We start from the raw sequence: 20,160 nt of genomic DNA, 5'->3' as shown, positions 1-20,160 counted from the left end.
CCACAAGCCGCTTTTCCAAGTGTTTCCACGTTTCTTCACTCACTAGGGCTTTTGGTTTATTTTGTTTTAAGCAATCTGGCACACCACAGACGCTTTTGTCAAAAGCAGAAAAACAAAACAAAACAACCCACCCTATCTTCATGAGTCCTTTGATTTAATAATTACCCAGAACAAAGCCAGGGCGAACCTAAGGTTAAACGTGAACACTTTGTACATTGAGTATACATTTCAGAAATCAAGGAAATCCTGAGACCTTTACAGGTTGATGTCCTCAAGAATCTGGCTCCAGTTAGGGCCCACATAGGCATTGTTATCTATCTCTTTTCCCCCTTCCTTCCTCCCTTCCGTCCTTTCTTCCACCCCACCACCCCACTTTGAAAAACAACTTTTATTCTCTTGGGGTATCTTCAGTTGAAAAGGGAAGATCATTCTCTCCAGTAAGGAAGAGAAGAGGAGGGGGGTGGGTTAAGCCAGAGGAGACAGGACAGATTGATGGCTCTGCATTGAGGTCAGGGCACAGACTGGGAGACACCATAGCCAGACACAATTCAAGAGAGCACAGCTTCAGCTTCCTGGCTGCAGCGAGGAGAACGTTCTGTCGGCTGCCTTTCTTGTGCCCTGTGCTTTATCCACTAGGTCAAGTTCAAAAACAAACAACAAAAACACCCTATACAATCCTGCCCCAGTTGGTTGTGCTAGGACCCTATTCTTCTACATTTGGGCCTTTAGATTGAAGCAAAGCCACAGAGAGGAGGGGACTCCAGGCTAGCCCTGCTGAGCTCCTTCTCATGGTTCAGATTCCCCCACCTGGAAAAGTACTTCATCCTCCCCAGCAAGTGCCAAGAGTTAGAAATGTGTTGCTAATTGATTTGAGCTGAATTTGTATTGCTTTGAGACTTAGGGAAATGGCTTGGGGTGGGGGTAGGGGAGCACACAATCACTGTTCTAAGAGCCAAGAGAAGGAACTCACCAAAAGTACGCGCACACAATGAGCCTTCTGTGACATTTTGGAATCACTGGGGGGTAGGGGGTGTCACAGTGGTTCTTTAGGAAGAAGGGAGGAAGATTGGTGGGAAGTGTTGAATGGCAATTTAGCAGAAAATTGACAGGCCTGACGTAGGAAGAGAGTCTCTCTAGCATGGTTCCAAATGAGAGCAGCTGTCACAAGCCAGCTTTTCACAGTTTTGACCATTGGCAGAGCTCAGGTTTGCTCATAGGATGAGTCTGTTCCCCTTGGCAAAGAACATGGGAAACCATCTAATGTGCTGTACACATGAGCCCATTTTCCCTCATTGATAAGTTGTCCCCAAATTTCCAGCCAGCTTGTGTGTCAAATTTGTCTCCTTTCTGCTCATCTAGTAGCCTCACTGTGCACGCAGTAGGTGCCCACGTGTCCATCACGCCTCGCAAGAGGATGAGTCCTTCCCCGGGTCGGTGAGTCTGCCTCGATTTGGGCATTTTTATTCATTCATTCATTCAATCAATCATTCAATAGATATACACCGAAGGTTTGATATGTGCCCTTCCCCATGGGGAAGTCAGATTCTAAGACATGGCTGCTCCCCTTGATGGTCTGGTGATTAAAAACAGACCCAGGAAGCGGACAATGGTAGGAGATTTCTGGGAAGGCATTCCATGAGAGCAGATACCACTGCTCACAGATGCAGAATTCATACGAAGACGAGCCATAACTAAGCTGCAGACTACCCAGAAGAATTTGTCTTCTTGGGTCAAAATAAACATCTGCATCTAGCCATCCACAGCCCAACCAACCCTTCCTCTTTCCACGCCAACCTGAGACGGGAGGGGTTCTGTGTGAGTAGTGGAGACTGAAGCTCCTGTGGTCATAAGGTAGACCTTAGCTTGGGTAACTCGTCCATCACAGGACCAGAAGAGGCCTTTTAGTAGGAGGTGAAGTCCAGAAAGTCCTAGCCATGCTGAGGGTGTAGGTTTGGGTCCAGAAGGCGCCAGGTCAGGTACAGTACTAAATACCACCTTCAGGTAGCTCTCACTTTCTTTTTCTGCTTGGTGCGGACCAAAGTATACTTTTCAGGATCGAAATCCCCTCAGGGAGTGGGCTCTGAATTCTTCCACTCAACCTTAAAATATTCTGTCTTTGTTAAGGACAGCTATTTAGGTGGTAGGATGGGGGGAAAGTTTATGATTTGTAACCAGAGATCTTGATATACTCTAGAGTGTTTTCATACTGGGCACAGCCCTTTGCCCTCCATCTTAGCTCTTGTCTTCCATCTTAGCTCCTGGCCAGCCCTCCATCTTAGCTCTAGTCCCTCCATCTTAGATCCTGGCCAGGCCTCCATCTTAGCTCTAGTCCTCCATCATCTTAGAGCCTGGACTTAAGGCCTCTTTTACCTGGTCCCTAAATCTGATAGAAAGTCTGTATTCAAACACTATCATTAATTCTGTAGAATGAAAAATATCTAGAATTTGTTTTAAGCTTTCCATTCACAAACACTTATAGGCTACCTATATATTTCCCTTGGAATAGTATATCTTAATCTCTAAGTCTCTGATGTTCAGTCTGGGTGGGATATATATATATATATATATATATATATATATATATATGCGCATCCTTAAAACATACATGCATGCATATAGGCTTTTTACTAGAAATAAGCAATTTCTTACAGATGATTGAACTGAAAGAATTCTTTAATGAGTTTTTTATAATAACCAAAACTCAGGTTTATAGAATTCTGAACTTTGATTTCTCTTTTTAAATCTCCACCCTTTAAAGGGGACTGAAACGGGGTTGCCTGGATTTCTCTTTCCATACACAGGGATGAGCTCAGAGTGAATCTGAGAGGTGGGGATTTGGCCCAGACCTTCTTACAGGCCTGCAGGTGGCTGTGTTCTGTTCAGCTAATCCCATTAGCTGCCAAAGGCTTATAAGGTTACTGTTTAGGGACATTTGCATTTTAATAAAGAGTTCTGTGAGGCCAAAAATGAGGAAAGAGTCACATTTTTAATAATGAAGCCCCTAGCAATAGGGCAGGGACATGGAGGGGACAGAGAAGGTGATTTGAGCCATCATTGCCCATTTTTTTCTCATTCCCATTCTTCCCTGCTCAGGACTGTGCTGGCCCTGCAGTTCCCCCCCCCCCCCCCCCCCCCGTCTCCTGTGGTTCCAGAATGTGGATGGTGGGCTGGTAGAGCAGTCACTTTGCTTCCTTTGAACAGGGAATGGAAGGTGTTGGGCATAGAGACAGGAACAAGAAAGGAAGTCCAGCTAGTAAACAAGCCACAAACAGCCTAGTTGTTGGCATGCTTCGTTAATGGCTATGTGGTTACAGCCCGAGAACAACCCCATGCTTAGTGGCACAAACTGATTGCACACCTTAGCCTGGAGTCACTTGGAGCTATATTGACAAATAACGATTTAACCGAAGGAGTCATGGATAGATATCCTGACTCGCCAGATATGAGCATACCCTCTGGAAACCCAGAAGCCTGCCAATTAAGCTCCCTGTGTAACAGGCCTTTCTAAGATGTATATTTAGAAAAAGGAAATTATGCTAATTTTGAAAGCTCCTGACATGTAAGTCTCTTTAAAGAGTAAATATTTGAAGGTAGGATGGACATTATGAATCCCACCCATAATGTGCATTTGAATATATGTCCACTTCTAGCAGCTGAGAGAGATGAGCACTCCTTAGGTTTGTTGTTGTTGTTTTTTTTTTTTTTTTTTTTTTTTTTTTTTATTTCACCTACCTGCAATCTGCCTTGCTTGAAGGTCTGTCATGGTTAATAGCACAAGAATAACAATGTCACAAGATGAGACGTTACTGCACAAAGACCCTTCTCAGTATCCACAACACATAGAAATGACCCTTCCTGCAGATGGGTACACTCAGCTGGAAACAAGGTTTTTAATTATGCCTGTAAGTTACACCTTTATTGCAAGCCTGCGGCAGGAAGGCTGGCAATGACAGCAATACACACACACACACACACACACACACACACACACACACAGAGTGCTTTCCCTTCGAGCATTAAAGGCGTTTGGATTTTATCTTCCCTGATCGAACTTCTACACTTCCTTCTAAAGAGCTTCCTCCTGCCCCTTAGCTAAGTCAACAGGGAAAATGGCTTCTGTGTTTTGTTAAATTGTGGACCATGACGATGACAGGGATGCAGAGCCAGAGGAGGCTGTAGACACTGCTTCAAAGCAGACACAGTCTGGCTCAAAATATGGATTTCTCTCCCCACCCTCCCAAGGCTAGGATTTTACTTAGAACTCTCAACTACCAGCTAAAATTTCCATCACTAAAGGGGCTGATTTCAGGCAGAGAAAGGGCCACTTTAGCAAATGACAGAAAGGAAGAATCCTGAGGAGTCTTAACTACAGCAGAAAAAAAAAATCAGCTATGCCATTTCCCTGACAGCTTTTTAATTATGATGAAAGAGCAAGATGTTTTCAGGTTTTTTTTTTTTTTTTTTTTTTTTTTTGCAGAGAAGTCGTGTGGTAGGGGAAAGGAAGAGACCTCTGAAATGGACAGGGGCTGCTGGGGTTTGGGGAGCAGGCAGTTGTCACCCTGAGTGATGAGAGAATCTTAGCCCCTCCCTGCAGGCCACGCTCTTCCAGCCATGTCTTCACCATCTTCTTTATTCTACCAGGAGGAGTGTAAAAGGGAAACCGAACCAATCACCTGTTAGTTGCTGGCTTCTCTCTTTCCCTCTGAACGGAGAGATGAGATTTAACCCTCAAGCTGGTCCTCCTGGCTGGTTCTTAGCTCCCGTGGCCAGAAGGCTTTTCAAGTGGTCTGCCACACACCCAATGTTGAAAATTATGCTTTCTGTAAGGTCAGTGTCTAGGTCAGATGTGCCATTCCAGGGAACATGCAAGGCCTTAGAACTGGAGGAACACAGAGCCAGCAGGCCCAAAGACAGGAATCCCTGCAGCAGAGGCTATGTCGTAGGGCTGGGAAGCAATCAGGGACCAAGATGTTGAGCCTGTGTTCAGGTCAAACAAGAATCAGGAAGGTCCAAGTCTCCCATCCCACCTCTGGCCTTATCTCTAATCCTCCCTTGATCTCAAGCAAAGGAACTTTCTCGGCTTGCTCCAAGCTCCCAAAAGCATTCTGGCAAAGTCCAGAAGGGAAATGAAAGCATTCCAAATGCTTTCTTAGAGATGGAAAGAGCTTGACTTCTGGAAATGGACAAGAGAAAAAGGAGTAAAATGCATACATCCAAGGTTAGCTGTGAGATCCCTGGGGATGAAGGCAGAAGGCACACACACGCACCACGTACCCACGCACACACAAGCAGACATGCAAGGTTTTCACTGCCTCTCTACTGCATTAGGGCTCGCTTGTGGTCAGGAACATAAATGCAGGTTGCTTGAGAGGGAGTGAGCAGAAGACAGGGTCTGAGCTCTCATCTCCTCTGCCTTTGTGCAATCATCACACACAATGTCTGCTTGAAGTGATGCCGTTTCTGAGAGGGACCCCGGCGGCCTTGGATGGAGCACGGACAGCTATCCTCCATTCCCCACCTGACTCCAGGATACACACTATCCGAGCAGTTTAGGACACCCCCTCCCAGGCCCCTTGCTCCCCTCACCCAGATGACACACTGTTACAGACGCTGGTAATTTTGATGATTATTAGCCGGCAGCTGACAACAAACCAGCCGGACTTAGGGCTTTGTGGTAGGTGAATTAGCAGCATTCACAGAGAAAACCACTTTGTTTTCTACACTCAGAGGATTAACGAGCAGACTGCCACATCTGCAGCCTCCTCTGGGAGGAGGGGGGTCTTGGGGTGGTAAGGTGCATGGCAAAAAGCAAAGCCTGCTCCACCCAGAGCAACTGCAGTCTCCTAGCTGAGCCAAGTCCAGGCAGGGATTTGTTCTTGATGCTGTGCAGGGCGATTCTGCCTGCAACAGAGATACAGGAATGGCAATCTCTGATTTTAGTGGGTCCACGTTGGGGAAAACACTTGAAAATAAACACTTGTTTTGTTTCTCCCTTTCCTAATTGGGGAGCCAGGAGAAAGATGATAAGGGCAGCATCCCAATTTATTTTTCTGGCTGTTTAGATATTTCATCTGAGAATATTTATAATTTGGAGGAAAAAATAAAATTTTAGACACCTCAGATAGAGAGAGGTACCCAGCTTAAGGGGCAGAAAAAGCCTGCTAGAGGGTGGCATTTTTAGTGTCAGAATAAGGAAAGTATTAGAGAATGTGGTCTCCTTGTAACAATAAGCAGGCTTTGGGAAAAGAAAACATGGAGGTTTTTTAGAAACACAAGGTCATGGGATCCTAATGATGCCTGAAGGACTGGTCTCATTCCTTATGTCAGAATTAATTTTGGCAGAGATTAGATGGTTCTTCATTTACATTTAATAGAGCGCTGGAATAAAGGAGAGCTGCTAGGCTTATTCTGGCTGTAGCTTCACCAAACCGCCGCGGGTAGAACAGCCTTAACGCTGCCCTTTCTTTCATCTCTGGAGCTTTGCTGTAGTGAATTTTGAGTCATTTGGCAGAACCTAAAAGCCCAGGTTTTCCTTGATAGAAATATGTAGCACTTGCTGCTGCCCCTATAGCCTTCTATTGCCCGTTCCTGTCCTGTTCTGGTGGCCTTTCTGACTTGAGTTTTTGCCTTCAACCAATCTGGTTGAAAGTTCAATTGCAAAAAACGTCTGGATGTTTTATCCAGGCACAATCAATTCGCCTGAATATCCGCAACGATCAGCCACTCCCTGCACCATGTAACCCCCCACATAGCCCACGTACTGGAAAGGAAACAATTTTTAGGAAACATATCTGACCATGAAGCGAGCCGAGAAAGGGCGCTTGCTTACACATGAACAAGATGTGGGAGGTCTCTTGCCTTCTCTGTGGTAGCCATTTGAAGACCGCTGCAGAGAAGGGGGGGATGAGGACGCAGGCTGGTCCCTACAGGCAGGTGGGCAGGGAGAGCTGCATCCGCCAGGCTCACAGCATTAAGAGAGTCAGGGTCTGTGCCTGCAGCCATCTTAGAACATAGAGGAGGCAAAAGAAAGCAGTTAGCCCTTGCTTTGTCTTAGGTAATAGCCAGCTTGATCCAGTTCATGAAAAACATAACAATGAGAAGGGTTTTTTATCACAAAAGAAAAATGTCTATAATTTTAGTGTGGGACAAATAACTCCCCTCCCCTATTTTTTATCCCACAGTCACCAAAACTGAGATGAGATCATCAATTCTGTCCTCCTCTCATCTACATGGAAAATTTAAGCGATCTGTGCTGGCAGTCCCCCCCCCCCTCCTGTTTTATCAGTGCAGTAACAAGGGAGGCAGGTGGGAGAGGAGAAGGGTGGTGGCAGGCAGTTGCCTTTGTGTTTGGTCTAGTTCTATTTGCAAACACCTCAGCCACAGGGAGGATGCAGGCATCACCCCCAGACACCATTCCTGGTCCATCTTCCTCATGTTCCCTTTGGGTAACAGGGCCAGGTAGAACCAGATGTCTAGATTCCAGCTTTGATCCTTTATATGCATTTAACAACCACGGCCCTTCGAATGTATGCTTTTAGCAGTTTTCCACATACCAAGTTTTGAGTGGAAAACGGAAAGGGTCTGCAGCTGATGGCTGAGATTTTTTAGTAGCCCCGTGAAGCCGAGCTCTCGGGCTTCTAATAAGGAGTCTTTGCAAATCAAAGCCTCCTTGCTGAAAGCAAGCAAGTGGTCGCCGGCAGCTTTCACAGAACGGGCAAGGTACCTGGGCAAAGGCTAAGCAAGACACAGATAGAAATCACTGTGATTTTGTTTATCCCTGAGCTTTTCAGGATGCTTTCAGCTAGCTTGCTTGTTTTCCTCCTCTTGTCTTCTTTCCTTTTGTCGGGCTAGCCTCTCTACCTCCCACCCAGGCGTAGGTCCTTATTTTTCTCATTTGAGAAGAATCTTGTCTCTAGTTTTTCTTGTCATGGCCCTCTTGTATTATCCATATCTCTCTTTGCCATCTGCACCTCTCAACCAATTCTAGTAGATATGAAATTTTTACAAAGTTGAGGGAGCAATATTTAATACATTTAAGAACAGAGAAAGCAGATGAAATATGAAGGTATGGTTGTAAATCATAGTATTAAGCTTGCCAACAGGGATCTTAGTCATCCATGTTTTTGTTTTTACCTTTAATCTATCTCTTTGATAGAAATTTAATTACAAAGATTGTTTATGAAAGTCATTTTTTTTCAAGGTGACAATTACTTGAAATGACTATGTTTCAGGAACTTTCTAGATGCTTGAATTTAATAGCTCGCTCTCAGACTTTGGTGTGGCTTAAACTGCCAGAAGTCTACAGTTGGGTTTTCAATCAAACTCACTATATGTTGCACCCATTTTGACCAAAGACGGTCCAGGGCCTTCACTCTACGTGAAAACGGCCAACGCAGGACCTCTACTTGGTCTTCTTGACTCATCAAACGTGCCCTCATCTTCTTGTGCCTGGCTCAGGTTGCCTCTCGCCCGCAGTTTGGTCTACTGTCCCTCTTACTACTCCTTCTGTTGTTAAGGTCATCACATAACTGCTGATTTCTCAGCCCAAGGTACTGGCGTCCTTTATAGGAAAAGGGATCCTTTCCCAGTCTTTATTTCTTAGCATTGGGTCACTGCAGCCTAGCAAGGGAAACAGGTTTAATGTGTCTGTTGCAGTTCCCCCATTGGACGTTAGCTTTGTGCCACCTCCTCTGGTAATACCAATTATGGTGACATTTGCTTCAGTCACTGAAAGTGTCCCTCAGCTGAGCCTCAAGGAAGTTGCCTTCTCCTACAGGGGAGGGGCATCTCTGCTTTCTGGTTCTGTGGTCAGGGAAGCCCTGCTCTATTCTCCCCCAAGGCTGACACTGTTGTTGAAATGTTGAAGACTGGGAACACATGCTCTGCTGTGCCTTTGGCTAGAGGCTTTTTCTTGGCTGGCTGTAATGTTGGCATTAGTTAATTGAGGGGAAAATCTGAGTTAGGGCTTGCAATTCTACGCAAGCTGGGCATGCGATGGGCACACCTGTCCCTGAAGCCAGTGTCCACATGCAGCCCCAAATGTCGCAGATGGAGCATTCTTTCAACATTAGCTAGCAATTTGCTGTTCCTTAGGAAAAACAAACCATTCCATGGTAGCACTGCTCACCCACTAACCCTTAGGGGCATTCTTTGGGATTTGTTTGGCTAATAGAGACAATATTTCCTTTTTCATTCCATCTTCTATAAGCTTCTTTGGTTTTTAAGGTAGAGTCTCACTCTGTAACTTAAGCTGGACTTCCACTCATGGCAATACTCCTGCCCCCTATGCCAGCTTCCAGAGTGCTGGGGTTTCAGGTGTGAACCACCACACCTCTTAAAAGGCCATTTATTACACAGTGGAGAGCAGGGCTCCAGTATAGCCCTCTCTCAGCCCCTTTGTAGCTGCAGCTGGAGGCTTCCAGGAGGCAAAGTTCAGAATTTTCTTTTCGCTCGTACGTTCACCTACAGAACACAGACGTTTCTTTCAACAGTTGGGGTGGGGGTGGGTCCAGTTCATTCTTTCCATGGATCTTTAAACTAGTCTGGCATCCTCAGAAATTCTTAAAGTGTCTTATCATTTATGTAAATATTCTCCAAAAGCAACACACATTTTAAATGATGTAGCCCCAGTAGCTAGATCTTTCAAACTGGCTCTTAGTAAATGCATTGGCCATCTAGAATTAATACAAGTACCGGAAATCATCTGAAGAAATGAGCTATATTTAGTTTTTAAAAGCAGTCTGCTTTGTATTCTTTGTAAAGTCAGCAACATTCTTTCAATTTGGGGGTGTAATCAGCACAAAAGGAGTCGTAATCTGAGAAGGTAGTAGAGACTAAAGCAAGGGACAGACAGCAATGCTAAAGACAATGAACTTTCCCAGTACTGAGTGGCATGCAGAGACCCCTGGGTATGAGTGACTGTGGGTATAGCCGAGGTCTCTAGCTCATGACACAGCCTTTCATCTAATCACCAGGCTAGTTACAAATGCCCAGAATTGTCTGGCTACAGACTTGTCTCCAGTTCAGCACTTTCAGAGCTGGGCAGAGACCTCAGAAAGCCACAGTGTCATCTGGGCTCTGCTGATGTTGAGGGCAAGCAAACACCGAGTTGTGAGTCCCAAGTAGGGGGCAGACAGCGACTCCTGCACAGCCCCCTTCCTTGTGGCCTTCCTCACTGGAGAGGCTATGTATTCTACGCCCTGGGGGAAATAGTGGAGCTAAGTGATAATTATACATTTTCCAATTTCAACGTGTGAGCAAACACAAAAGATGAAAAGGTGCCTACACCTCTAGGCGAATTAAACATGCGATTAGTTATGTCACATTGATAACTTAATTTGGGGCTTCCTAACAGTAGGTAAAGAAAGAGCTGTGGAAAGTGAAGGACCCCTGGATCCCCATCTGGATCTCAGTTCTCCCAAAGTAGGGCTAGTCAAGTCATTGCACTATTTGAAAATACATTTTCATCAGTAAAAACCAAAGAGGTAAATGTATACCCACAAAGTAACATTCTGCTACCAATAAATAAAAAATAAATAAATAAAAATGCCTACTCAGGTTTTTAACTAACCTACTTCTTACAATAGGATTAATAAAGAATTAAATGCAAGGGAGTTAAAATTCAACAGAATCAGAAAATAATTAAAATGTAAAAGTTTGGGAGGGGGAATATTTTTGTGTGTTTTGTTGACACAGTGCTACTCGGTAGCCCAGGCTGGCCTCAAACTCAAAGAACTCATCTTGCCTCAATTTCCAAAGTTGTAGGATTATAGTCATGAGTTGCTACATCCAACTTAATAAACTTATCTTAGCTGAGGAAATTTTATTTTAGCTGAGAGTTTAAAACCCCTCTTTTCCATCTCAAGATCACATTTTCAGTTGTACCTACTGGGTATTTTGCTACCTCACTGTGTGCTCAGATGTCAGATGTCAGCATCACCTACATAAAGCACCTTGTCAACAAGTGCACAGTCAGCGGGAGAGTAGTCTGTGTGTAGCTAGTCTCTGGCATGGCTCCCCATCCCCAGCGAGTTTCCATCTTCAAGGGTCCAGTTCAACATTCTAAGTTACAGGTTAACCCATCACCTTAGTCCTCAAACAACTTTCCACAAAGGAAGCGAGGGATGTTTTATGTTAGGAAATTTGCTTTCCTGCTGTTGGTGGAGAGAACTCTGGTATTCTTTCATGCAGTCACAGTCTGCCAGGCTGCCTCATTGTTACCCTGCTGATGTTGATGTGCACTGAGTAAATGGGCTGACCCTCTCTTCTTTCTGGATTTGACTATTCTGTGCCTCACAATTGTGCTGTTAAGATCAAGCTTAGAAAGCTTTTTTCTCTCCTCTCGAGCTGTCTGAATTGTTTACAGAGAGACTCAGTGCACTGTTAAGTTGTAAAGGAAAGAGAACTCCCTCAGTCTCCTTCTGGTCCCTTTTACAAACCATGGGCAGGTGGTGAGGAGGCACTGAGGGCCGTGGGGGTCAGGCTTCTGTGGCAGAGGCCATGACATTCCTCTTACAGGTGGCGTTTGCCTGTCTGGGTCCCTGGTGGTGCATGAAGACGACAGAAAGTCCCAGTTGTCCTCTCATTCTCAGCTATGGCTTTAAAGACATGCTGTCATCTCAGAACCATTAGGTCCCAACACATTAGTCAGGGCACCTCTCCATTTGGTTGGAATCAGAGTGAGATTCTATTCTAAGTTAAAGATAAGCTATTTGAAGAGCAGCTGGTGGATATTAAAGAGGGCAGTTTCAAAGGCTCATGTACTTCATCCATGTCTTAGAATTTCTGAGATGACAATTACATATCATGTTTAATACAGAATATAAGTTTGGAGTTACTTTGCAATTGAAATACTAACCAGGGAATATGACAAGAAAAAAAATTGCGAGAGGTGGTCATGACATTAGATGTTTAAGAGCCTTCAGGTCCTAAGTATCAAAGACTTCTAGTGGAGATTAGTCAGGCCTAGGAAATACTTCTTACAATACCTGCTTTCATCTCCAATAGGGCCAAGACTTCAAGTAATGCTTATCTACAACAACGGCTCCACTCATCTGTCTAATAAAGTACAGAGTGTGCTTTGAAGACAGACTGCATCACTAAGTACTATTATTGAAACCTTACAGCTAAAGTTTCTGTTTCAGTGGAAGCCTATTTATTGTATCCTGGGCTATTAAAATAATATTATAATTGTATTTTCTCTAGAATCTTGGAAAATAGCTTACAATGGCCCCACCTAATGAAAGGCCCAGGAGAACAGTCTTGTCCAAAAACTCAGTCACATTATTAAGTAATAATAATACTTAGAAGGTTCTGAGCAATGGCAATGTGGTCACTTCTGAAAGCAGAGACGGTGCTCTCGCTCAGAAAGGAGGCTGCAGCAGGACTGAGGGACACAAATTCCCATCTATAAATAAAAAGCTTGCAAAGCCACAAAATTAAATCCCAAATTCATCCATTATAAAGGGGAGAGAAGAAAAACTATTGCAAATAAGAGTTGCTAAAACAGTCTGTGAGGCATGTGGTCAAGCTCTGTGTTAGGGGACCCATGTTTCAGGCCAGAGTGTATTACTATCTCAACTTGCAGGCTTCGGCATGAAGTCAGTCACCTGAGTCAGGGAGGAACCTGTATCTTCTCTGCCGGGGTGTTTTATGGTCTCACTCAGGATTAAGGTTTTATAATGTCCATGTGTCCCTGAATTTGACGAAGACACCTTTCACTGAAGAACCTTCTAGTGCAGAGTGTCCAGGGAATTACGTTAATTCATTGTTTCACTTTTAAAGACTGAACCTTGGGCTTTAAAAGAGTGTAACACTGTTGGGTAATCTGTTAAAGTCAATTGCTAACTCATAAGTCCTCTACTGTAAGATCCAACTCTGGAAGACTTTTAAAAAGCAGACCCTATACACAGCTCTGAGGGCTTGGGTCGATGCTAGGCCAAAGCCATAGATGATGTCAGCTCGACATCCCAATTAAATAAAATCTCTCCTTTCACTTTGTGTCAAGTGAAAACAGAAAACTGAGCAGACCACAGACCAGCTTGTGTTTCCGAGCTCTTGGGTCCACTGCTTACCTGTAAACCCGTGGTTCCACCTGCTGCAGTTTATTTACAAAGCCAATGCTTTATTTATGAATCCCTGGTTAGTCATAATAAAATAGAGGCAAAACTTAACAGTTAATTTTTTTTTCTTTTTCAAGAATGGCTAAGTTAGGAGTTGAATGGAGGAAGCCCTGACCTTGTGTTACATGTTTCTAGGACAATGGTCCCAATTGTGCCTTGCCTACAACATGTGTCACTGTGTGCCATCAGACAGGTCACTCTTTTTAAAGATTGGGTGTGATATTTATCTACTCGGAGAAGGCCCAGAAACTCTTCATTACACTCACTGTAGGATGTAGTTATTGTATAGGCATGGAGGCTGTGCGGGCTACTATTTACCTCTTACCTTTTAAATACAATGTGTCTGTGCTTCTACACACTGGAAGCAGGAAGGAAGAGGCTTTTGTACAACTGGAGCGGAACAGAAATTTCTGGCCAGGTCCTCTGTCTTCTAAGTCTTTAATTTCACAAATGACAGATGAATCAAATTCAACCAAGAAGTTTTTGTTGAAGACGTAAAAGGTAGTCCCTGGCTTCATGTCACTAATACAGGGCTGGCCGATACCTGGGAACTCAGAGTTTCCATGAAGCCCAGCAGGACAGCAGTTGAATCTTTTTCATCCACTCTGGTTAGATTTTAAAAAAAAGAAGAAGAAGAAAGAAAGGAAGGAAGGAAGAAAGAAAAAAGAAAAAAAATCATCAACCCAGGGCAATAGTTCCTTTGAGTTTTTTATACTTCTTTAAGCATATGTTTGTATGGACCAGAGGCCTTAATCAATCCTGGATAAAAAATAACTTCTGAGGAGACATAGTCGGAGCCTGGGCAGCAGTACAGCCACTTAGGGCCTATTTGTTAGGTTTAGCTTCCTGCTCGTAATTCCAAATCTTTGGTTGCATAGATCTTTCTGATGTTCTTTCAAATCCGTTTAAAAAAATTACTAAAAATAGAGCGTTGCATGGAGGCAGAGGCGTACCAGCAGGGACCAAGGAAAAGCAGCATGCGGTCCCTTCTGTGTTTACACCCTTTCTGAGTTTGAGCTGGACAAACCTTCGGGAAGGAGAACCCAAAAACTCGGAGTGGTCAACTGTGTTTTCCTACTTTCAAAGATAGAACTGTCCAGAATAATTTAAAACATTCATCCCCCTCCCCTTGAGGACCTGGGGTGGGTGTGTTGCATTCAGAGTAGAGTTTCTGTTTCCTTCTTCCCAGCGTCCGAAGTTTTGCAAGCTATGTTCAAAAGCGAAAGGAAAGCAACGTAGGAAGAGAGTTTGTGATTACCCGGCAGTTCTGGGATAACTGACACCTTCTCCCATCCCGGGAAAGTGCCATGTCTTAGTCTGACCATTGGCTCTGTCCAGGCACCTGGGCACAAAGTGGTTGTGTGCCAGTTATTGAATGAATGAATTAATTGCATCCAAGTAGACCCGGTGGCAGACCCCAGCACCCGAGGAAGGTTTCTCAAAACTTAATGTCCCTGCCCTTTCACTTAGCCGGTGCTGTCTACCATGTCATAGCGGGGGTGCCAGGGAGCGGGGCAGGACACTTGTGAGTTTTGAAACAATTCTCCAAGAAGTTCGTGTTCAGTAAAGTACTTTTTCCCTTTTTTCTAGAGCCCCGCATGGCGCCCGAGCCAGGCCGTCGCCTCTCCCACCTAGGAGGACTTCGAGTGTCCTACTGCCATCCATCTCCATGCCTCTTCTCTTCGGCTGTCACCTCGCCAGCGGATTGCCGCCTGCTTCTTCTAGCCATACTAGCCGCCGTGCACAGACATAATACTGCTCGTGAGGAGATCCGAACCCCGTGTGGGGCATCGCGACTAATTAGCTCGGCGCCATCTGCCCAAGCGGGCACGCGCGGCAGGGTGGGAGGGGTGGGCCTCCGTTGCTGCGTGCGCTATCTGTGAAGCTGAGGTAAGAAGGCGCATAGCATGGGTAAGCGTTGTCGTCGTCGTCGCATACTTTTCACGCTGCCCAGGGCTACACCACTATACTGAAAATTGGGAGGCAGGTCTAGGAGGCGGGGTCGGGTGCCCACTGTCTTCGGCGCACCCGTGTTCCCCATTAGATTGCTCCACGTACCCCCTACCTACCCCAAAGGTACCGCCGTATTGTCCCTTGACCCCCGCCTGCGGCGCAGCCCATTTGGGCGCGTCCTCAGTGGGCCGATTTTTTGTGCTACCCCTTCGCTTTATAGGGGCCATTGCTTTGGGTCCGTCCTCTGAAGTGGCTGGGGCGTCATCAGGCTGGTTAGAAAAACCCGCTCCACGGCGCGGACACTCAGTCGCGTCGGCACCGCGGAGCGGGCTGCGTCAGGTGGCTGGTACCAGCGGCGCTTGCTGGCTCCCTGCTCTCGGGCTTGGGGCTGCAGCACCGGCTGGAGCGAACACCTTATCCCGGTGCGGGGCGGCGGCGGCGGGCAGACGGGCAGGCACTGCCTTGCGTGTGAGTGCCCCCCACTCACATGTAAGTCGGGGAGCGCGGGGGCTTTCTACCCAAGTTCGAGGTACCCGGCGCGGGCAAGAGCCGGGACAGGGCAGGGGTGCCTAGCGCTGCTGCCCTGCCTCGCGCCTCCCGGGCATCCTCCAATTCTCTCTCTTCTCTCTCTTCTCTTCTCCATTGACGTCCCCAAGAGCTAACCCAAGGAGCGCCTAAGGGTAACAGCAAACTCTTGTCATTTTCACCTTTGCACTTTTTTTTCTCGTGTGTTTTTTTTTCTTTATTTTATTTTTCCCTTTTCAGTTTTGGGCATTTCTTGGTGCTTTTTTTGGTTTGTCGCTATTGTTGGGTGCTTTGTGGTTTGTTCTCGCCCCCTTTTTCGTTTGCTCATCCTTTTTAACGCTAACTCTTAGGCAGCCAGCTCGGCAGCCCCCTACGAAGCCCGGGAAGCCACACTCGGTGGCTTCAAGACAGTACAGCGGAGACCACAGCCAAGCCCCCCGACACGGGGCGCACAGGAGCCGAAAAGCCCGAGGCCGGGGGCAAGCAGACCGCCCGGGCCAGGCGCGAGCCAAGCTCCCCGAGTCACCATGCTGAAGATGGCCAAGAAGCTCAAAGCCCGAGTGGCGGAGAGCGAGAGGAAGACAGCCGCGGCTGCCGCCGAAGTGGCTGCCGAAGCTGCCGTGGCGGCTGCGGCGCTGGCAGAGCCGCTCGCTTCACAGAAGAACGGGGACCCCGAGAAGCCCCCCAAGTCCGTCAAGATCCCCGTGAACGCCGGGCACGATGTGCCGCCCGAAAAGTTGCTAAGCGACAAAGAGCGCAAGAAGCTAGAGAAGAAGTTGCTGGAGCAGAGGAAAAAAGAGGAGAAGAAGAAAGAGAAAGAGAGGAAGAAGTTGGAGAAGATGATGAAGAAGAAGAAGAAGAATGTGCCAGAATCCCAATCGCAGGCCCGAGGTCCCGAGGTCGCCGCCACCACCGCCGCCACCGCCGCAGGCGAAGACGAGGCCGCCGCGCAGGGCGCCGCTCAGGGCGCCGCACAGGGCGCCGCCGCCGGACTCGGCGAGGGCGCCGCCGCCGGGGGCACGAGTAGGGCCTGGGCCCAGTGGGACACTGACTCCGATGAAGATGATGCCTACTATGCGCCACCTCGTGTTGGAGGCGTCGTGTGGCGCCCCGGGCCTGCCAAGGCTGGCGCACTCAGCGCGCACATGCCCCTCGTGGTGTTCCTGGTGTTCTCCATCCGCAGCCCCTCGTGGGTGCTCAACTTCCTGCTGCAGAGGCGCACGGAGCAGGGCCGTGGCTGTGGCTTCGTGTTCGGGGCGACCTGCTGCTTCCGAGTGTTCCTGGGCTGCGCCTTCTTCTCCTTCCTGAGTGGCCGCACCAAGCGCAGAGGCCGAGGCCGTGGGTGCTCCCGGGCCAGGGGCACCGGGCGCCGGGGGCGCGACGAGCGGCTCATCTAGTCAGACCCCCCCAGCCCCCCATCATCATCATCCACATCGACCACCACCATCACCACCACACCACCACCACCTTCCACCTCCACCACCATTGCCGTGTAGTGTGGATCTTTATTAGTGCTTGTGTGTGGACACATTTTCCTTTTTGGTTGCTCTGTCCTTGGCTTCGTGCTTGCCTTGCTTTTGTGCACACTCCCTGCTCTCTGGCTCTCTCAGTGTCTCTCTCTCCTTTTCGAAATTTTCCTAAGTCCGGGCCCGCGCTCCCTCCCTTTCCGCCCACCCTGGCCCCTTGGCGGCGCCCGCCCGCCCTGCAGCAGGAGGAGGGGGATCCGGGGCCGCCCGGCCCGGGGGTGGAGCGCTGGCATCGTGCGAGGGGTCGTCACCACCGCGGGGCCGCCCCCTCTCCCCCCGCCGCGCGGCCAGGCCCCGGCCCCAAGCCGCGGGTGGGGCGAGGAGGCGACCCCTCTGTGCATCCCGGCCCTGGCTGGACGTGGGTGCAGGGACCCCCTGCCCGGCCTCCGGGCACCGCCTCCCTGCGCCCGCGCCCGCCCTCCCAGCCGCGGCCCTCCTCCTCCTCCTCCTCTTTCCACCCCCCTCGCCGCCGTCGCCTCCGCCTCCCCCCGCTCCCCCCGCCCGCCGTGGCGCTTTTGGTTCGGGGCGTCGGGCCCGGGCCGAGGCAATAAGAGCGGCGGCGGCGGCAGCGGCAGCAGCAGCTCCCGCGGCTCCTGCTCTGCTCCGCCTCGGCCCCGGAGCGAGGGGCGGAGAGCCGCGCGCTTGCCTTAGTCCGAGCCGCCACCCTCCCCTTGTTCCCCGCTTTCCCGGCCCGCCTGAGGCCGCCCGCCCCGTCCCCGCCGCCCCGCAGCCCGGCCGCGCCCCGCCGCCGCCATGGGCTGCCTCGGCAACAGTAAGACCGAGGACCAGCGCAACGAGGAGAAGGCGCAGCGCGAGGCCAACAAAAAGATCGAGAAGCAGCTGCAGAAGGACAAGCAGGTCTACCGGGCCACGCACCGCCTGCTGCTGCTGGGTAAGGGCGGGGCGGGGGGCACCGGCCCGGCCTGGGAGCCCCGCAGGGCACCCGCAAGGCCTCGCGCGCCAAGCCCGCCCCCCGCCCGAGCGCTCTGGCGCTGTCCCGGGCCCTTTGGCCCGCTGGGCCTTGCGTGTGCGGGGGGCGAGGCCGTCAGGGGGACCCTAGGGCTAAATTCGGCCGGGCGGGGGCTACAAACAGGGCGTGGGTCCCCCTTGCTCAGTCTCGATCTCTTAGTTGCCCGCACCCCCACCCCTGGCTCCGTGTCTGCGTGAGGCCTACACTGTGCCAGGGGCCGGGGTGCGTGTCAGGAGGGGGAGGGGAGGCCCACGGGGCCCCTCTGACTGCGACAGAGTAGGGCTAGGGACAGGAAACGGGCTGGCGGGCCCAGGGACGGGGACCCGCCTCACTGGGGAGTACGATTTATTGGGAAGGGGCCCAAAGAGAGGCAAGGGCAACAGGGGGGGACTCAGGGACCTTGGCCGGGGAGGCTCTGGCGAGGGAAGTGGCCGCCAGGGTGGTGGGGCGAGTGACATCAGCCCCTCGGAAAGGACGGGGCGGTAAAGGTGGTGCAGAGGGGGGAGGGGGCGCAGGCGAGTCGTGGCGCCTAAGTGGGGGGGGCGAAGGAGGAGGGAGCGTGGCGGACTCTGGGCGCGACTCGGGGCGATTCGGGCTGGACCGACTGTGCGCCGAGCAGACGTGTCCTGGGCCAGGCCAGGCCGTGGAAGGAAGAGAAGGAGAATCAAATAAAATAAGACCAAAAAATAAAAATTAAAAAAAAAATAGTACACACTGCCCAGTGAAGCCAAATGACACGTCATTTTACAGTGTGACCTTTTTCCCCCCTTCTAGACTTACAGGCTTTTTGAAAAGCAAAGAAGAGCATTAAATGGTAGCAGCTGCCCCCCCTAGCTGTGCCCCCACCCGTGTAACAACACACACGTTTTCCTGTTAGTTGGCCTCCTTGAGAGTGAAAACACAAAAGTGAAAAATAAAAGCGTATTTTTGAAAGACTCATAAATAAGATAAAACTAGAAAATGACATTTGTCTGTAAATGGCTTCGTGGTTTCGAAATGGCGTTTTTAAAATTTTTGTCCTTTAGAAGGTGGTGGGGCAGAATAAGCGCTCTGGGAAGACTTTGCTGGGTGGAAGCTGATGAAAAGACATTAATTAGTTGTTTGTCAAGTGACATTTGGTTGTTTGGTTTTTCTTCTCTTTTTTTCACTGCGGCTTTTTCTCCTTGGCAGAAAAAAAAGGCAAAGAAAATGGGGGGTCCCCAAACTAAGAAGATTGTCTCTTTCTTTTAAGGTGCTGGGGGGCTACAAAGGCACACAGGCAAAATTGTTGAAACAGCCACGAAAACATTACACAATGTTAATTAGAATGGAAGCTTTCCACTTCTTGGTATTTTGGCTATCTGAATAAATTTTGTGAATTTGCTGGGAGCACGGTCACATTTCAACAAAGTAGTTTAATTATCGAAAATAAAATGGTAGGAGGCTGTTTTTCTTTGTGCTGGCGTTCGGTTTGATCTTTTTTGGATGGGGTCACGTCTTTGTTCTCTCTGGGCCAGATTCAGGAAAGCAGAAAATTATTAAAAGTGAAAACTAATGTCTGTGGTGTTGATGCATTTGCAGTTTTAGTAATTAGAGGAGGTAAAGGTGGGATGCAAAACTTCTAACGGCATAATTATGCCATAAATATTAGTATGCCACACTTTGATTTTAAAGTACACACCTGAAAAAGTCTAGAACCTTCTGTATGATGCATTCTTGCTTATGTGAATGTTGATTTAACTCCAGGATGATGTTAATGACACATTAAATTTCTAACCCCTTTGTTTTTCTGTCTTCACAGTGATTTCAAGTGACCCCACTTATTTGAGACCATTGTTCTGAGCCCACCCTGCTGCTTCTCAGGTCTCCTAGTCTACATGGCTGCATTATACCACAATTAATTAATGACCTTTGGCATAGAAATCTGTTGCCCTGGCCATTGGCAACGTTTTTGCATTTCTTAAAATGAAATAATTTCCCACAAAGGAAACCTAATCTCCCAACCCCCTTTTCATTAGCCCATTTTAACTTTTGCGATATAAATTAAATCAATTGCAGAACTACAAAAACCCCTGACAGTTATTTC

At 48.4% G+C, this 20,160-nt stretch overlaps 1 protein-coding gene and 1 long non-coding RNA gene across 6 annotated transcripts in view; one reads left to right on the top strand and one right to left on the bottom strand.

The window, feature by feature from the left end:
* The window catches only part of Gnas (GNAS complex locus), a 49,865-nt gene that overhangs the window by 15,680 nt on the left and 14,025 nt on the right, over positions 1-20,160 (top strand). For 3 of the 5 annotated variants that reach the window (XM_038329414.1, XM_038329413.1, XM_038329412.1), the window contains exon 1: positions 17,666-18,017. The exons of the other annotated variants lie outside the window; for them this stretch is intronic. In XM_038329414.1, the coding sequence (XP_038185342.1) occupies positions 17,879-18,017 (139 nt within the window). In that variant the 5' untranslated portion in view covers positions 17,666-17,878. Of the gene's footprint in view, positions 1-17,665; positions 18,018-20,160 lie in introns of those variants that run through there. 5 annotated transcript variants of the gene reach the window in all.
* Positions 6,286-14,970, bottom strand: LOC119814109. Its single transcript, XR_005285361.1, has 3 exons — positions 14,753-14,970; positions 13,447-13,726; positions 6,286-7,002 (listed from the first exon to the last, which is right to left on the bottom strand). It is a non-coding gene; the product is annotated as an uncharacterized LOC119814109 (long non-coding RNA).

The sequence above is a fragment of the Arvicola amphibius genome, chromosome 5 (genome assembly GCF_903992535.2).
Source record: "Arvicola amphibius chromosome 5, mArvAmp1.2, whole genome shotgun sequence".
Taxonomy (NCBI): Eukaryota; Metazoa; Chordata; class Mammalia; order Rodentia; family Cricetidae; genus Arvicola; species Arvicola amphibius.
The sequence above is the reverse complement of the archived record's forward strand: the minus strand, read 5'-3'. Positions and strand labels throughout refer to the sequence as shown.